Here is a 15,208-nt window from a genome sequence, read left to right on the forward strand (position 1 = left end):
CTGGAGAACTTCAAGACATGTTGAGGAGCTAATTTAGCCATTTAAATCAGCTGTGTTGGATCAAGGACACATCTAAAACCTGCAGGACACCGGCCCTCGAGGCCTGGAGTTGCCCACCCCTGCATTAGAGAGAGAGAGAGAGAGAGAGCGTCCAGCGCCGATTTGATCCCATTCCAGTCCTGTGAGACTAAAAACGAATAAAGAGAAGCACGCAATTGAAAACCCCTCGAATCACCTCCTGGTAAAACACTGCCACCTGGTTTCACTTGCAGCTAAAACATGTAGAGGGTAATTACAAAAAGTACCTGTAAGGGAGAAAGATTACCTTTTAAAATAGGTTATATAACCTGATTTAAAGGGTAATCTTGGTCCCTACCTGCTGATGTTCATGTTAGGAATGCTTTGGAGTTTGTAAAGCTCTGATGTGCGTCAGAAAGAAGTGAGCTCCCTGTTCTGTCATTTTGGTGTTTATCATAAAAACAAACTTAATTTACCTGTGCAAAATCCAACTAAAACCTGCTTTTATGCAATAATCTCAACAGCTATCAACTTGAAGCTCTTATTTTGAAAAGAAGCCCAGCTAACCGTAATTCTTCCTGTCAGACGAACATAGGCGCCATCTTGACAGTAGTCCTTTAGCACATTGTGCTGCTGTTTTCTCTTCAGAAATCAGCGTCTGAAAACAGAAAGCTCTTGTTTCCACGTCTCTGGCTCATCGGGCTCTCGGTCATGTCCAGCATCCAGCTGCTCAGAGTGCTCGTTAACAAGCGGCTGGCCGCGGCCGCCGACGACATCTTGGAGGCGGTGAAGAAGACCATCGCGGGCTATGAGGAGGAGATCCTGCTGTCCAAACGGGAGATCCGCCGCCAGCGACGGATGCTGCAGAGAGAGTCCAGATCAGAGACGTACGCCGGCAAACACTCAGGTCTGTGAGCTGCCGGCGTGTCTTCAGCCCTTCAGGTTGTCCGCTAACAGGCCGCACTGGAAACAGGCCCATCTGGGGCAGCATGTCTGCCCAGTGGTACCCCATTCAAAAAATCTGCAGATTTAACGTTTCCCATTTAAAAGCAAAGGTCCCAACCTCAATAAAAACACATTCCTTAATTTCAAAGTATGCTTTTGAATTCGGCATAAAAGTTATTGACAAAGCTGCCTCACACTCTGAGCAATAGAAACTTTAAATGACTGATTGAAAGGTGACCGTCAGGGCGCCGAACTTTTCGAAATAAATCGTTTCCGCCTCTGAATTCAAAGATGTTCACCTGACAAAGTCTGGAAGCCTATTTCTGACTAGCGTGACTTGCTTTGTTATTCAATTAACGGCTTTAAGTTTAGATTGACAAACTTTCTTTGGCCTCATTTCAACAGTTCAAAAGACAGTGTTTGCTCATTAAATTCTCTCAAACTATATATATATATATATATATATATATTATTCGTTTGTTTGTTACCCAAGCATGACATTTAAGTCTGACAAGTGATTCACCGAGCTGCTCTACAGTCTGAGAAAAATGAACTTTTACGGGCTGGTTTTCATGAAGAGACTGCTGCTGGGACACCAAACTCCACAGACACATTTAGTAAGACAATTTTATTTCTCCACATGCAAATATTACAGTGATCTGCACAAGTCTTGAGCAACACCAATGCTCTTTGTATTGAAACATTTCCAAGCAGAGTCTGTGTAGGTTCTCAGTCAGGGAGTGAAGGTCTCACAGTGGTTTTACCTGAAACCTCTGCTAAAAATGACCCACGCTTCTGTCCACACCTTGACTCATATGATGAGGCACGTGATTAATAAAGAACACACTTAAGGGACAACTCCCACTAGGCCTTAAATACCTGGGCCTCTCCACCATTTGGTTTTAGAACTGAAGAAACTTCTTGCATGAGCGGTGAAATGTCTTCAACACACTTAAACAAGTCCAGTCGCTTTCTATCCAAGCTCCTTAGAATGTGCAAGTGGTGTTCAGGAATAGCTCTGCAGGGTTCTTGAAGGACATTCAAAGATCTTCCTTGGATATTTCTGACTTTCGTTCTGTTTTCTGTCGGGATGATCCCATACTGTGTCAGTTATGTTGAGGTCCGGGCTCTGGGGAGGCCGATCCGTGACTGATCATAACTGTAGAGCTTCTCGAGGCAACTGTTGTTGTGATTTGGCGCCATATAAATAAAAGTGAATTAAGCTAAACTTAAAACTACCAAGTGTAACTTAACTTTAAGTTAGGGCTTAAAAGCTGAATATTGATACAAAGGGAGGGAACCTCAACAGTCAGACAATCCCCTGTGAGGTGATCGTGGCAAGGATGGGAAGGAAGAAATCCCTTTTAACAGGAAGCGACCTCCAGCATTACCAGGATAAGGGGGGGGGAGACAGCATAGAGAGGTGAAACACACTCTATAAGAGAGATCTAAAACCTAAGCACTCATGTGCCCTGAGGTCTAGTGTATTATTGTGAAGTTTGAAGACGATCCATAGAAAACTGGGTAATATGAAGTTTTTACTGATTTTCACATTTGGTGCGACTTTGACCAAATATGCAGCAAAACTAAATCAGCTTGAGCCGTTATTGGTATCAACAATCACACAAAGTTAGAAAATGATATGTTGAAACTCTAGATGCTAGATTACTAAGAGACAGACAAACAGACCTGATTACAGACTCCTCCCCTCCAGGGGGCGGGGACTATGCATAACAAATATTAGGGGAAATCTCTTCATTCTTCCTGTCTGGAAGACAAAATATCAGTTGTCTGATTTTTATTTGTTTGTTTTAAATGTCAGTCTTGAACCATTGATGAACACTTTTGTTTATCTGTCAAATTTGCAGATCAGAATAAAATGTAGCCCTCAGTCAGTTATTTGTGGTGGTATCTGGAGTATAGTTTGTATCATGGCTCTTGATGACATCACTGTTTCCTGAAAGTTTGAACTTTTTTTTTTCTCTCTCTCTGCAGACCAGCCGCAGCTCGCGCTGACTGTCTGGGACGAGGACTTCCCTGAGGATCAGCAGCAGGCAGAGGAGCAGTGTGAGCTGGAGTGGAGCCCCGGTCAAGACTTGGAGAATGAAGAATCTCTACAGACGGACAAGAACCAGGAGGAGGACGAGGAGCAGCCACAGCACCCGCTTCAGGAGCTGAGGGAGGAGGAAGAGCAGGCGCTGCAAGAGGTTGAAGGGGAGGAGGATAGCGCCATCGGGTTCATCTTCAAGCATCAGCCCAGCTCTCCGAGCACTAAAGGAGGCGGTGGCGATCCTCTACCCAGCACGTCCACAGAACAGGAGCAGGCGCAGGAAGAAGTGACTGTGGAAGACAATGACGAGGCCTCCTCCAGCTCCTCGACTGTCAACAGCGATGACGAGTGGAGGGCCAGTGTGGATTCTCAGAGCGACGACAGCGACAGAAGCCACGAGTGGAAGCCGAAGAAGAAGAAGGGGCCTCGTGTACCGATGGCGCCGACACTGCACCTGGCCAAAAAACTCAAATCCAGAATCTGCTGTAAAGTGTGCGGGAAAGGCTTCCACGCCAACATCTCTTTGGTGAACCACATGGAGATTCACCCCAAGGATGTCTGTGGCGTGTGCGGGGAACGTTTCGACAGCGAGGAGAGCTTTCACAGTCACGTGAAAACTCACGTGAAAGCGGAGATCTGCAGCGTCTGCGGGAAGTGTTTCGGGACCTCGAGCAACCTGGAGACGCACATGAGGATCCACACAGGGGAGAAACCGTTCCTGTGCAGCGAGTGCGGGAAATCCTTCAACTGCCGTCACAACATGGTGCGACACATCAGGATACACACGGGGGAAAAACCGTACACCTGCACCATCTGTGGGAAATGCTTCAATGACTACTCGACTCTGAAGCGCCACCTGCTGGTTCATATCCGCAAGAAAACCCGCAATCCAGAAAACTCATCGGTTAACGATGACGGCGACAAGGGGCTCAAGACATCGCAGTCAAAAAAGTCCCGGGCTATATGCGAAGTATGCGGGAAAATGTTCCACTCGGTGGTTTCTCTGGTGAATCACGCCAAAAGTCACGCCACAGATGTCTGCGGCGTGTGCGGGATGAATTTTGATTCTGAGGAAAACTTGAAAAGTCACCTGAAGACTCACAAAAGCGGGAAGGTCTGCGAAGTGTGCGGTAAGTGTTTCGACGGGCACGGAAACCTGGAGATGCACATGAGGATTCACACCGGGGAGAAACCGTTTCTGTGCAATGAGTGCGGGAAATCCTTCAACTGCAGACACAACATGTTGCGGCACATCAGGACGCACACGGGGGAGAAACCGTTTCTGTGCAACGTCTGCGGCCGAGGCTTCAGCGACCAAACGAGCCTGAAGCAGCACAGCAGCACGCACACGGGAGTCAAACCGTACCGCTGCGAGGTCTGCGGGAAAGGCTTCCACCGAAAGACGTACGTGAGGCTGCACATGAAGAGCCACACGTCTGGGAAGTGACTGCTGTGTAAATAAAGATTTTGAAAATGAAGATGTTTTTGAATTTTATTGTGAAAAACTGACAGAATTTATATCGTCTTCATGCATCATTGGTCCTGAATATAATGTTGGAAGGAAAATATCCAAAGGTGGCTTATTGTTCCAAAAATAAGGCGGCTGTGACTCCAAACGTTCCAGTAATATTGAGCTCGGCGTGACTCACGGTGAAGGTAAAGACTAAAGGACGACCCACATTGCACCAAAGAAAGGCAGAGAACACATTTCTGACTCGTCCGATGTTTCTAAGGGACAATTTGAATTATTAGACTTTTTTAAATCTCCAACACAGTTTTGTTTTCTTTTTAATCACTTAAAACCCAAAATGTAAAATAATATTAAGTGCCAGAAAATTAAGAGTTTTTGAAAACGGGCAGTCTTTGAACCATTTGACAAATTTCTTTATAAAAATAATTACATTTTATTTTCATATATGACTTTTAATTTGTATCATATGTGTTACATCTGGGGGAAAAAATCACACTGATGATGTAGAAGTCTCAAAAACATCAAATATAATGCACTAGGCATTGAGGGGTTAAAGCCATATTTGGTTATAGCAGCCATAATAGATTCATCAGCTTCATATTTCTAATGACTCCACTAGAGTAGCTCCTGGAGTCTAAGAGAAATAAGGTTTCTCTAAGAGAAACCCAAAATTCTGCATGACGCACCTGAAACTTCCCTGAAAGCTGATTTTCTTCTGGGCGAAGTGTTTTCATTGTGAGAACCGAGCTCACTGTCAGCTGAGACTGAAGAAGTCACTTGGATGAAATGCTTCTTCCCAATGCTCCTTACCTGGATGATTTAGCGTGCATCAAAACGCGTCTCACACGTCTGAGAAAATAACTTGAAATTTTGAATTAGGTGTAAATGTCAAAGAAGATAATGTTTTTGTTTGTTTTTCAGGGAGGAAACAAAGTTTAAAAATCAAATCCAGCTTTTTAGTTTACACACCAAAGGAGAAATTCTGGTAGTTACGTTGAAAAGCCCCCATAACCCATAACGTGTTTAACGCTTTGTTTCGTTAAATGCTTTTCTGTCATTATTCCAACTTCACCCACATATAGGTCGAGCATCAAACGCTAACATCCTGCTATAACGCTATCGCAGAATATAACAAAAGTTTGCTCTCAGACATTTTATCCTATTACACGGGCGGCCTCGTGGTCTAACTTTGTACTTCAAGCCCCAAACAAACGACAACAATGTAACGTTTTATTGTTTAGTACACATGCAGGCGGTTACATGATGTAAATCTGTGCTTCACATCGTGCCTCTGACGGACTGATAATGTGCAGCAGTTTGGAGTCACGACTTCAGATATTCAGTTAATGTCGAGCTGCTAACTCGAGTTGGTCAAAGCTGTTTGCTGAGAGATGCCTTCTGTATTTTGATGGAGACTAATTTTTAGATTTTGTTGGGGTTTTTTTTTTTGCTCAAATTTTCTTAATAAACTCTGAGTCAACTTTGGTTGTTTCTTTGCTTATTTCTCCACAGTGCACAGATGACCAAAGAACTACAGCGAGTTTAAGAAAATGTGATTAAAACCAGTATTTTTCTTCTTTTTTTTAAATTGGGCTTTATAGAATTACGCTGGCATGTGGTTCGCACTTTTGCCTCACAGCAAGAAGACCCTGGGTGGAGCAGGAGGTGGGGTGCATCTTGACCCTGGACTGGATAAGTGGAAGAGGATGGATGGATAATTACAGGGGTCTTCTTTATTCTGCTCAGCTTGGCTGGTTAGCTTTTAGCAGTGCTGAATAAATAACTTATAACACATATATAACATATAAATAAACATTAATACACTTAGCTAAAATCTCTTGTATATGTTTTTTTTAAATTATTTTATTTAATCCTAATTATTCTTTATTTTTATGAACTGGTAAAGCCCCAAAAGCTTACAAACAAACAAACTCTTACTGGTAGCTTTCGTGTTCATGTTAATTGTGTAAATGCTGTGAGCTACTCACAATGTTGAGTTCCTGTTTCTCTTTATTCTTTATTATTCTAGTTTGATTTTAATTCAATTAGATTTTATATGTAATTACTTAAATGGCACATTGTAAGTGAACAAAAATAGCAATTACTGCTACTTCATTAAGCTAGCCTGATTAACCTTTAAGCAGTTACAGTGGGGCAAAAAAGTATTTAGTCAGCCACCGATTGTGCAAGTTCCCCCACCTAAAATGATGACAGAGGTCAGTAATTTGCACCAGAGGTACACTTCAACTGTGAGAGACAGAATGTGAAAAAAAAAAATCCATGAATCCACATGGTAGGATTTGTAAAGAATTTATTCGTAAATCAGGGTGGAAAATAAGTATTTGGTCAATAACAAAAATACAACTCAATACTTTGTAACATAACCTTTGTTGGCAATAACAGAGGTCAAACGTTTACTATAGGTCTTTACCAGGTTTGCACACACAGTAGCTGGTATTTTGGCCCATTCCTCCATGCAGATCTTCTCGAGAGCAGTGATGTTTTGGGGCTGTCGCCGAGCAACACGGACTTTCAACTCCCGCCACAGATTTTCTATGGGGTTGAGGTCTGGAGACTGGCTAGGCCACTCCAGGACTTTCAAATGCTTCTTACGGAGCCACTCCTTTGTTGCCCGGGCGGTGTGTTTTGGATCATTGTCATGTTGGAAGACCCAGCCTCGTTTCATCTTCAAAGTTCTCACTGATGGAAGGAGGTTTTGGCTCAAAATCTCACGATACATGGCCCCATTCATTCTGTCCTTAACACGGATCAGTCGTCCTGTCCCCTTGGCAGAAAAACAGCCCCATAGCATGATGTTTCCACCCCCATGCTTCACAGTAGGTATGGTGTTCTTGGGATGCAACTCAGTATTCTTCTTCCTCCAAACACGACGAGTTGAGTTTATACCAAAAAGTTCTACTTTGGTTTCATCTGACCACATGACATTCTCCCAATCCTCTGCTGTATCATCCATGTGCTCTCTGGCAAACTTCAGACGGGCCTGGACATGCACTGGCTTCAGCAGCGGAACACGTCTGGCACTGCGGGATTTGATTCCCTGCCGTTGTAGTGTGTTACTGATGGTGACCTTTGTTACTTTGGTCCCAGCTCTCTGCAGGTCATTCACCAGGTCCCCCCGTGTGGTTCTGGGATCTTTGCTCACCGTTCTCATGATCATTTTGACCCCACGGGATGAGATCTTGCGTGGAGCCCCAGATCGAGGGAGATTATCAGTGGTCTTGTATGTCTTCCATTTTCTGATGATTGCTCCCACAGTTGATTTTTTCACACCAAGCTGCTTGCCTATTGTAGATTCACTCTTCCCAGTCTGGTGCAGGTCTACAATACTTTTCCTGCTGTCCTTCGAAAGCTCTTTGGTCTTGGCCATGGCGGAGTTTGGAGTCTGACTGTTTGAGGCTGTGGACAGGTGTCTTTTATACAGATGATGAGTTCAAACAGGTGCCATTCATACAGGTAACGAGTGGGGGACAGAAAAGCTTCTTACAGGAGACGTTACAGGTCTGTGAGAGCCAGAGATTTTCCTTGTTTGAGGTGACCAAATACTTATTTTCCACCTCTGTCATCATTTTAAGTGGGGGAACTTGCACAATCGGTGGCTGACTAAATACTTTTTTGCCCCACTGTATACACAGTATAAAGCATCGTGTCAGTGCAATTTCAATAAAGGAGTTTCATTCTAACCAATGCCCGCTGGTGGCTACATTTTTTTTATGAACCAGGCAAACTGTTTTATTTTGATCTGGATGGACAGATTTTGCAAATTAAATTTGACAAAAAAAAATCCTACGTACGTGCAGATGTAACTCTAGTGTTTTTTTAGAGAACTGCTCAATTTTTCAGATTTCTGCCTGTTAGATGAGACGATGATGACACAGAGTCCAAACAATGGGAACAACAATAGAAATCAAAGCAGTGAAGCAAAAGTGCACAAACTTCATCACTGATGACTCATGTGTCACATTTGACTCGTTGTTCTGGTAGATTTGAGAAGCCGAGGTTTAAAAACAAGGTTTATGTGTCATCAGTTAATTCAGCTGCTTCCTTTTTAACTTCATGCATCTTTAGTTGATTTGCCATCTCCACTTCCAATGCTCGTCTCATCAGGCTGAAACATGATTCTTTGTTTTCTACAGTCAGGACTGCAGGTCCTGTGAAGGAGGTAAAAACACAAACCTTATAAGTGCCTTTTAATCCTGCAAGAAGTCAGAGTTTGATTCAAATAAGACTGATTACAGGGAACGTGGGTCTCTTTAATCGATATCCTTGTTGTCTTGTCAGATGTTTATTTTTTAAAAAGCATTTCAGAAATCCACGATTGAAGGTTTTCTAGTGTGTTTTATATTTTATATGATTTTACTGCAGTGCATTGGTGTCATTGTCTGAAAAATGAAGCTGTTAGCAATCAGATGCTTCCCAGATGACACTGCATGGTTGATCAAAATGAACTTTTCTGTGTTCAGAATTCCATCAGTTTTGGAAAGATCTCCAACACCACCCACTAGAATTTAGCTCTAAACCACGACAGACACTCCACTGTGTTGGATGGATGTAGACCCTCACTTATACCTCTCTCCTCCTCCGTATATACTGACAAATTGAACCAAACATTTCCCTCTTTCCCTTCCTTCATGGATCAGCTGAAGGTCCAGATGCAATTCTCATGTGGATTGTCAGGATTTGGATTTTTTTTCCTGTTTTTTTAAGGGCATGACTTTCATATGCTGTTCTTCTGTTGTAGATAGTTTGTTATAGGACTGACACTATCTTTTTCCTTTACTTGTCTAGCTTACCCAATTTTTTTAAGAACATACTGCACACCAACTGAGATAACCCACGTTTTTGTCTCTGGGATTTACCTTTTTGAAGCAAAAATACTATTTACACCTGTAAAACTGTTGTCTTTGGCATTTTTTATAAGTTCAACTAAAGAAATGGAAACAAATAGAAGTGTCCTTTTATGCTACAGTGATTTATATTATCACTATTAGTACTATTACTACTACAGTCTTGAATAGTATAATCTTGAATAACAATACTTTGCTTTTATCAGGTCAACAACGACTTGTAGCAGATTACTTTTATTTCTTTCTAGTTAAATTTTACCTCTAATACGGGTCAAGTACAGTGCGCATGTGCAGCCGGTCCCCGACAGTACCATAGCAACAGCAGCGGACATCAGACGCGAACATGGTGAGTGTTTGTGTTTTCGGTTGGTTTTGGAGCTTTTTGCCGTTTTTGAGCTGCTGCTTGAGTGATGGTACCTCTAAAAACTGACAGAAGCTCGGAGTCACCTCATGTCTGAGCGTTTTACCGGCCGGAAACACGAAGCAGCGCCACATCCGCCGGCTAACACGGGCTAACTTTAATTAGCTCCTTAGCTCGTTAAGTAGCCGGAAAACAGCAGCAGAGTCCTGAAGGAGAAGCTGGATTAATCTCTTCTTCGGCTGTGTGTGAAGAGTCAGCATCGAGCCCAACATTAAAAATCTATAGTGAACTATTATTATCATTGATATTAAGATGGTTCTTATTGTTATGTTAGCCCAAACCAGAGTGTTTGTTTGTGTTATCATCACACTTTAAATCGGACATGTTTCTGATTGGTCTAAATGTTGATGTTTCCAGGCAAAAGCAATGACTGTGAAAGACGCGCTGGCCAAATGGGTGCGACACACACACACACACACACACACACACACACACACACACACACACACACACACACACACACACACACACACACACAATCAATCAATCAATCAATCAATCAATCAATCAATCAATCATAATACAGTGGACTCGGATGTAAACCAAACAAAACATCACATAAAACACATGGAAAAATAATTTCCTTTAGAAAGACAGCAGTGGGCTGTACTCTGAAACAGGCTTTGAGACTCATTCAGAAAACTTTGGCTTTATATCACCATGGTTACCAGTGCTGCAGACCTTAACCTGCTTCCCAGCAGCTCTAGTCCAAGATCAAGCATGAAATCACTGCCTATCAGACCAACCAGAGCTCTGAAAAATAATGTCAACATTCTGAGCTCAGAAGGCAGATAGTCCAAAGATTTAAAGGTCTTTATGAGCATTATTCTTTTCTGTCCACCTTAAGCTCATCACTGATTCACGTGCCAAGATATTTACACTGCTACACAAAATAGTTTACCACCACAGGAGAGACAGTCATAGGATTCATCTTGAATTCCACAATCAGCTCTGCAGATTCAGACACCTTAATGTCCAAGAACGACACCACCCAGACTCACACATTGGCTGCCACAGTGTGTACATGTATGTGACTGTGTGTGTGTGCAGGAGGAGAAGTCAGGCGAGAAACGAAGCGAGGCAAAAGCCGTCAAGCTGTACGGTCAGATTCCTCCTATAGAGAAGATGGACGCATCGCTCTCCACGCTAACAAACTGCGAGTGAGTCGTGCAGACGGGACGCCGTCTCATAAAGTCAGAAGTACTTCACTTGTTCATGTTAAACTGTGCGGGTCAGCAGAACAGGAGGACACCCAGAAACAGCCTTAAAAACAGCAGCAGTGGCAGGTTTGGGCCAAACACTCATCCTTCAAATCCATCACGTGTTGTTGTGTCGCTTTCTTCACAGGAAACTGTCTCTGTCCACAAACTGCATCGAGAAGATAACAAACCTCAACGGCCTGAGTGAGTGCTGACTACACACACACACCCACACACACTCTGACCACAGATGGAAACGTGTTGTTGTAATGGGATGTTTGGTCCTTCCAGAGAACCTGAAGATTTTGTCTTTAGGAAGGAACAACATCAAGTCGTTCGCAGGGCTGGTGAGTCACACGGGACACTGAGGCGTCCTGGGGACGTGGGTGAGACAAATAATGCACGGCCACAAGTTAAGACGCATGATGACTGAGTTGTTGCCGGGTCTAAAGTTTCCAAGCACTTTAGATTTGACAAATCACGAGCACCCATGCAAAATGTTCTCCTTTATCTTTTCATACCTGTGTCATAAAAAGAATATTACCACCAGAAACTCTGTGTTTATCCCGACATTATTAACATGACAGCATGTTGACCTGAAACCTACGACACAGGTTCAACAGATCCAGGATGTCTGTCTGTGATCTGGCTTCACTTAACCCAACATCATCATCAACAACCTGGCAAGAGGTCACATGAATAATAAGATAACGAGATGATTCTTCATCACATATTTGGAAAATGCTTTTGTTACATTCATAATCATAACAGTAAAACTAAAAGTAATAATAATAACCAAGGTTTTTTTTTAAATTCCAGGATCCATTTTTTGTGTGAATTATTTTACATTGAGTGTGTGTGTGTGTGTGTGTGTGTGTGTGTGTGTGTGTGTGTGTGTGTGTGTGTGTGTGTGTGTGTGTGAGCAGGAGGCTGTAGGTGACATACTGGAGGAGTTGTGGATCTCTTATAACCAGATAGAGAAGCTGAAGGGAATCCAGTGCCTGAAGAACCTGAAAGTCCTCTACATGTCCAACAACCTGGTCAAAGACTGGGGTAAGCGGGGGTTAGAGCAGGTGTGGTGATGCTCGCTCAGTAATAAGAACACAAAAACATCCCGCGGTCCTTTTTCCTTCATCGCTGTGACGGGTTCATGGTGCCGATGTAAAGTTGCCGTTGCTGCGCCTTTAGCCAGCTACAAAAGACTAGCGAGCATGAATAGAGTAATATTTATATAAATGTCAGGTGATTTCAAACAGCTCGACAATGATCACACACAAACACTTTGTCTGCAGTTTGTCTGAGAGATAAATGAACAGTTGCTTTGTTTTCCAGGGAGAGAAAAAATGTCAATGTGTGAGATGGATGGAGGAAGATGAAAGAGGACAGGAGGGGCAGATAAGAGACTATTTTTACACTAAGGACTGCGAGATCTTACATGTATTGGCCTCATTCATTTTAGTTTAGTTTATAAATCAAACGAGAAACATTATGTTTCTCTGAATTGTGTTTTTGTTACATTTCTTGCAAAACAAACTAGTTTTACTGATTTTCTGGATGAACATACCAGCCAGTTTAGTGCAGACCGAACTGGTTAGTTTGCAGTGATGTGATGAAGTTTACAGGAATCAGAATCAGCTTACTTTATTAATCGATAGGGAAATTATGTGGGTTACAGTTGCTTAGGCACGGTAACATGAACAAAAACAGGCTAGACTATTTAACAATACAACATGTTATGTGTATCAGATGGAGGAGTTGTACAGGGAGATGGTCACAGGCAGGAATGATTTTGATTTTGGTGATCTCAGTCTTGCACTGTGGTGAATTATTATTACATCAGTTTATATTTAAGGTGGTGCTGATTAGGTTCACTGACTGAAATCTGCCTTTCGTATAACCTGTGTAGTGTTTATAGCGTCCAGAGGCTTCACAGCAGCAAAACAAATCAAAATACTCATTTCATAGTATTCGAGCATTACTCATGAAGTAAAACTTCTATCATTTTCCCTCTGTGAAACACCCGGAGCATGGCACATTGCTGTGCAATTGCATTAAAGCTCTATCGTATTATTAATAACACAGTGTTTGGTAACCATCGAGCTCCAGGCCTTCCTGTTTGCTCACCGGCAGGCTGATCTGATTCTGGACGCTAAAATCAGACGGATTCAGACAGCCTCCTCCTCCATGCTGGACTGCAGCTGGTGATGACAGTCGTGGTCCTCTAAAGTGGGATTTATAATCGAGCAGAGCGCAATCAGCTGTAGGACAACATGGAGGACGGTCGGCTGATATTTACTCAAGTCCGTGTTTTAAGATTTACTAAGGTATCTATAGAGCGCCGGTGCGCCTGCTGTCTGTTCTACTGTGAAAGTTTTCTTTAGGTGAAATAAGTTTTTATTTTTCTTGAATCCAGCGTTGTTTTTTTAACTCGTTGATTTGTGAAGTTGCTGTGGTGAATGTTGTGTTTTGCGTGCGTTGCAGGAGAGTTTGTGAGGCTGGCGGAGCTGCCGTGCCTCGTTGACCTCGTGTTTGTCGGAAATCCTCTGGAGGAGAAACACTCGGCCGAGGGGACGTGGATGGACGAGGCCACGAAGAGACTCCCTAATCTAAAGAAACTGGACGGTACGAGTGTTTCAGAGCAGGAACGGATCATAGTGCCGAGCTGCAGCCTGCAACTGATCTCTTCTTCTGCATTATTCAGGAACTCCGGTCATCAAGCAGGAAGTGGATGAAGGAGAAGGAGAGAGCTGAGAGGCGTGAGCCCTGCGTTCCCTCAGAGTCTTCCTCTTTTTTTGAGTTTTCTGTGGTTTGTTATGGTGCTTTCTTTTATATGAACCATTTTTTAATGACAGCACAGACTTTGTTGTAGATCAACAAGCACAAGAATGTTTGTTTTAGAGTTTTTAAAGCTAATTTCCTAAAAGCTGTTTACAGCCTTTTACTGACCGACTGGGAAGGATTTTAAAGCTAATTGTTGTTAACTGTGACGGTGCAAGAGCATCAAATCCTCCGTGTTCTCAGACTGTTAGCATCACACCAGGTGTTTCTGGCTGTAAATACTGAACTCTGTGTTCCCTCCGTTCACATCACACTGGACTAAAACCAACTTTATAAAGTAGACACTACATCAGACAAGGAAAACTGCTCAGCAGTGGTGTCAGCAGCTGTTTGAGTAATAATAGAAGAAGACTAAACACTGGAAGAGTCACTAATGGTTAAATAGTTAACGCCACTTTTTAACGAGTGCTGCTCCCTACAGAGCCTACCTCCCACCTCCCTGGACTCCAGCCTTTGAGGCTGAAAAATGGAGCTGTAGTTCCTCTAATGTCCACCAGAGGCTGTCTCCAAACGTGCCGCCTGCCTTTCATTGGTTACTGTGTGTGACCTGTAAATGACCCCTTTAGTGCCTGAGCTTAACCACTTCTGAAACTGCCACCCCTACAACCCACTAACGTTGAGGTCGTAGGTCTAAAAACGACTCACGGGGTTGATCGTGCATCAGAGGATGTCGATGTGGGAGTGTGAGGCTGGGCCAGGTGAGGCTCCGCCCACTGGCTCTGGAGTGAGCAACCTCTCAAATGTGTCAATCATAATCCAGCCAATAGTGGCGTCCTGCTGTGCACTGATATCAGCTGACCTCTTAGAAGTTGAGCTTCTGATGGGAAACAAAGGGAATATCTCTGTTTACGCTCTGCTGCTGCCTCAGATCAGCCTCCTCTGCTCGGTGTGTGTCACTCGGTGTGTGTCACTCGGTGTGTGTCACTCGGTGTGTGTCACTCGGTGTGTGTCACTCGGTGTGTGTCACTCGGTGTGTGTCCACCGCAGAGGCTGCAAAGCTTCACCAGACAAATCTGAAGAAGAAGGTGTTTCCTGCTCGTTTATCCACCACTGTCTCTGTAACCTCATGTGTTTTAAGTTATTTCATGTTTGTACATTATTATGGTCTTTGGAATGATTTAATAAATATTGTTGATGTAACATGTCTTTACTCACAGCAGACAACAAACCTACGCCCAGAACATACCCAGTGCCCTGCACCACCGATCAGCCTGTTAGTGGTGCTGTTTTGTTTCTGACTGCATCGTGAGCTCCTCTTCTCTTCAGCCGTGATCAAAGTTGCACAGACCGTTCACTGGCAAACTGACAGCTTTAGCTTTAATGTCTGATTTAACTCATTTGGACTTCAACTTCAGCTCCAACGTGCAGAAATGCTCAGGCTGCGGTTCATCTGTGGAAGGT

The 15,208-nt window shown here is 43.3% G+C and overlaps 2 protein-coding genes across 6 annotated transcripts; both read left to right on the forward strand.

Moving 5' to 3' along the window:
* Nucleotides 1-118: 118 nt before the first annotated feature.
* Nucleotides 119-5,969, forward strand: LOC146576739 (uncharacterized). 2 transcript variants are annotated; one of them, XM_085272212.1, is made up of 3 exons: nucleotides 119-241; nucleotides 667-925; nucleotides 2,959-5,969. In XM_085272212.1, the coding sequence occupies exons 2-3, from the start codon at nucleotides 730-732 to the stop codon at nucleotides 4,458-4,460; spliced, it is 1,698 nt and encodes a 565-aa protein (XP_085128338.1). In that variant the 5' UTR covers nucleotides 119-241; nucleotides 667-729; the 3' UTR covers nucleotides 4,461-5,969. The 2 variants fall into 2 exon arrangements, with proteins under 2 accessions (XP_085128338.1, XP_085128337.1); XM_085272211.1 differs by lacking the exon at nucleotides 119-241 and having other exon boundaries at nucleotides 567-925.
* Nucleotides 5,970-9,635: 3,666 nt separating this feature from the next.
* dnal1 (dynein, axonemal, light chain 1) lies at nucleotides 9,636-14,947 on the forward strand. 4 transcript variants are annotated; one of them, XR_014892279.1, is made up of 9 exons: nucleotides 9,636-9,695; nucleotides 10,128-10,166; nucleotides 10,821-10,930; nucleotides 11,118-11,173; nucleotides 11,261-11,316; nucleotides 11,896-12,042; nucleotides 12,302-12,406; nucleotides 13,451-13,591; nucleotides 13,671-14,947. XR_014892279.1 is itself a non-coding variant. In XM_085272213.1 (8 exons), exons 1-8 carry the CDS (start codon nucleotides 9,693-9,695, stop codon nucleotides 13,718-13,720), a joined length of 582 nt encoding a protein of 193 aa, XP_085128339.1. In that variant the 5' UTR covers nucleotides 9,636-9,692; the 3' UTR covers nucleotides 13,721-14,947. The 4 variants fall into 4 exon arrangements, 3 of the variants coding, with proteins under 3 accessions (XP_085128339.1, XP_085128342.1, XP_085128341.1); XM_085272213.1 differs by lacking the exon at nucleotides 12,302-12,406 and having other exon boundaries at nucleotides 11,896-12,022; XM_085272215.1 differs by lacking the exons at nucleotides 9,636-9,695; nucleotides 12,302-12,406 and adding an exon at nucleotides 9,756-9,962 and having other exon boundaries at nucleotides 11,896-12,022.
* The last annotated feature ends 261 nt before the right edge of the window (nucleotides 14,948-15,208 follow it).

Source organism: Mchenga conophoros, linkage group LG4 (assembly GCF_057382185.1).
Source record: "Mchenga conophoros isolate Kocher_MC1m ecotype Shallow Benthic linkage group LG4, M_conophoros_male_GT1.1, whole genome shotgun sequence".
In the NCBI taxonomy this organism is placed as follows: Eukaryota; Metazoa; Chordata; class Actinopteri; order Cichliformes; family Cichlidae; genus Mchenga; species Mchenga conophoros.

Bases quoted from the DNA above. Each gene is read 5' to 3' on its own strand.
- dnal1 (XM_085272213.1), top strand. The intron at 10,931-11,117 runs GTGAGTCGTGCA...CTTTCTTCACAG, and splicing joins TCCACGCTAACAAACTGCGA to GAAACTGTCTCTGTCCACAA. The intron at 12,023-13,450 runs GTAAGCGGGGGT...CGTGCGTTGCAG, and splicing joins CAACCTGGTCAAAGACTGGG to GAGAGTTTGTGAGGCTGGCG.
- LOC146576739 (XM_085272212.1), top strand. From the start codon at position 730: ATGTCCAGCATCCAGCTGCTCAGAGTGCTCGTTAACAAGCGGCTGGCC. The intron at 926-2,958 runs GTCTGTGAGCTG...CTCTCTCTGCAG, and splicing joins GTACGCCGGCAAACACTCAG to ACCAGCCGCAGCTCGCGCTG.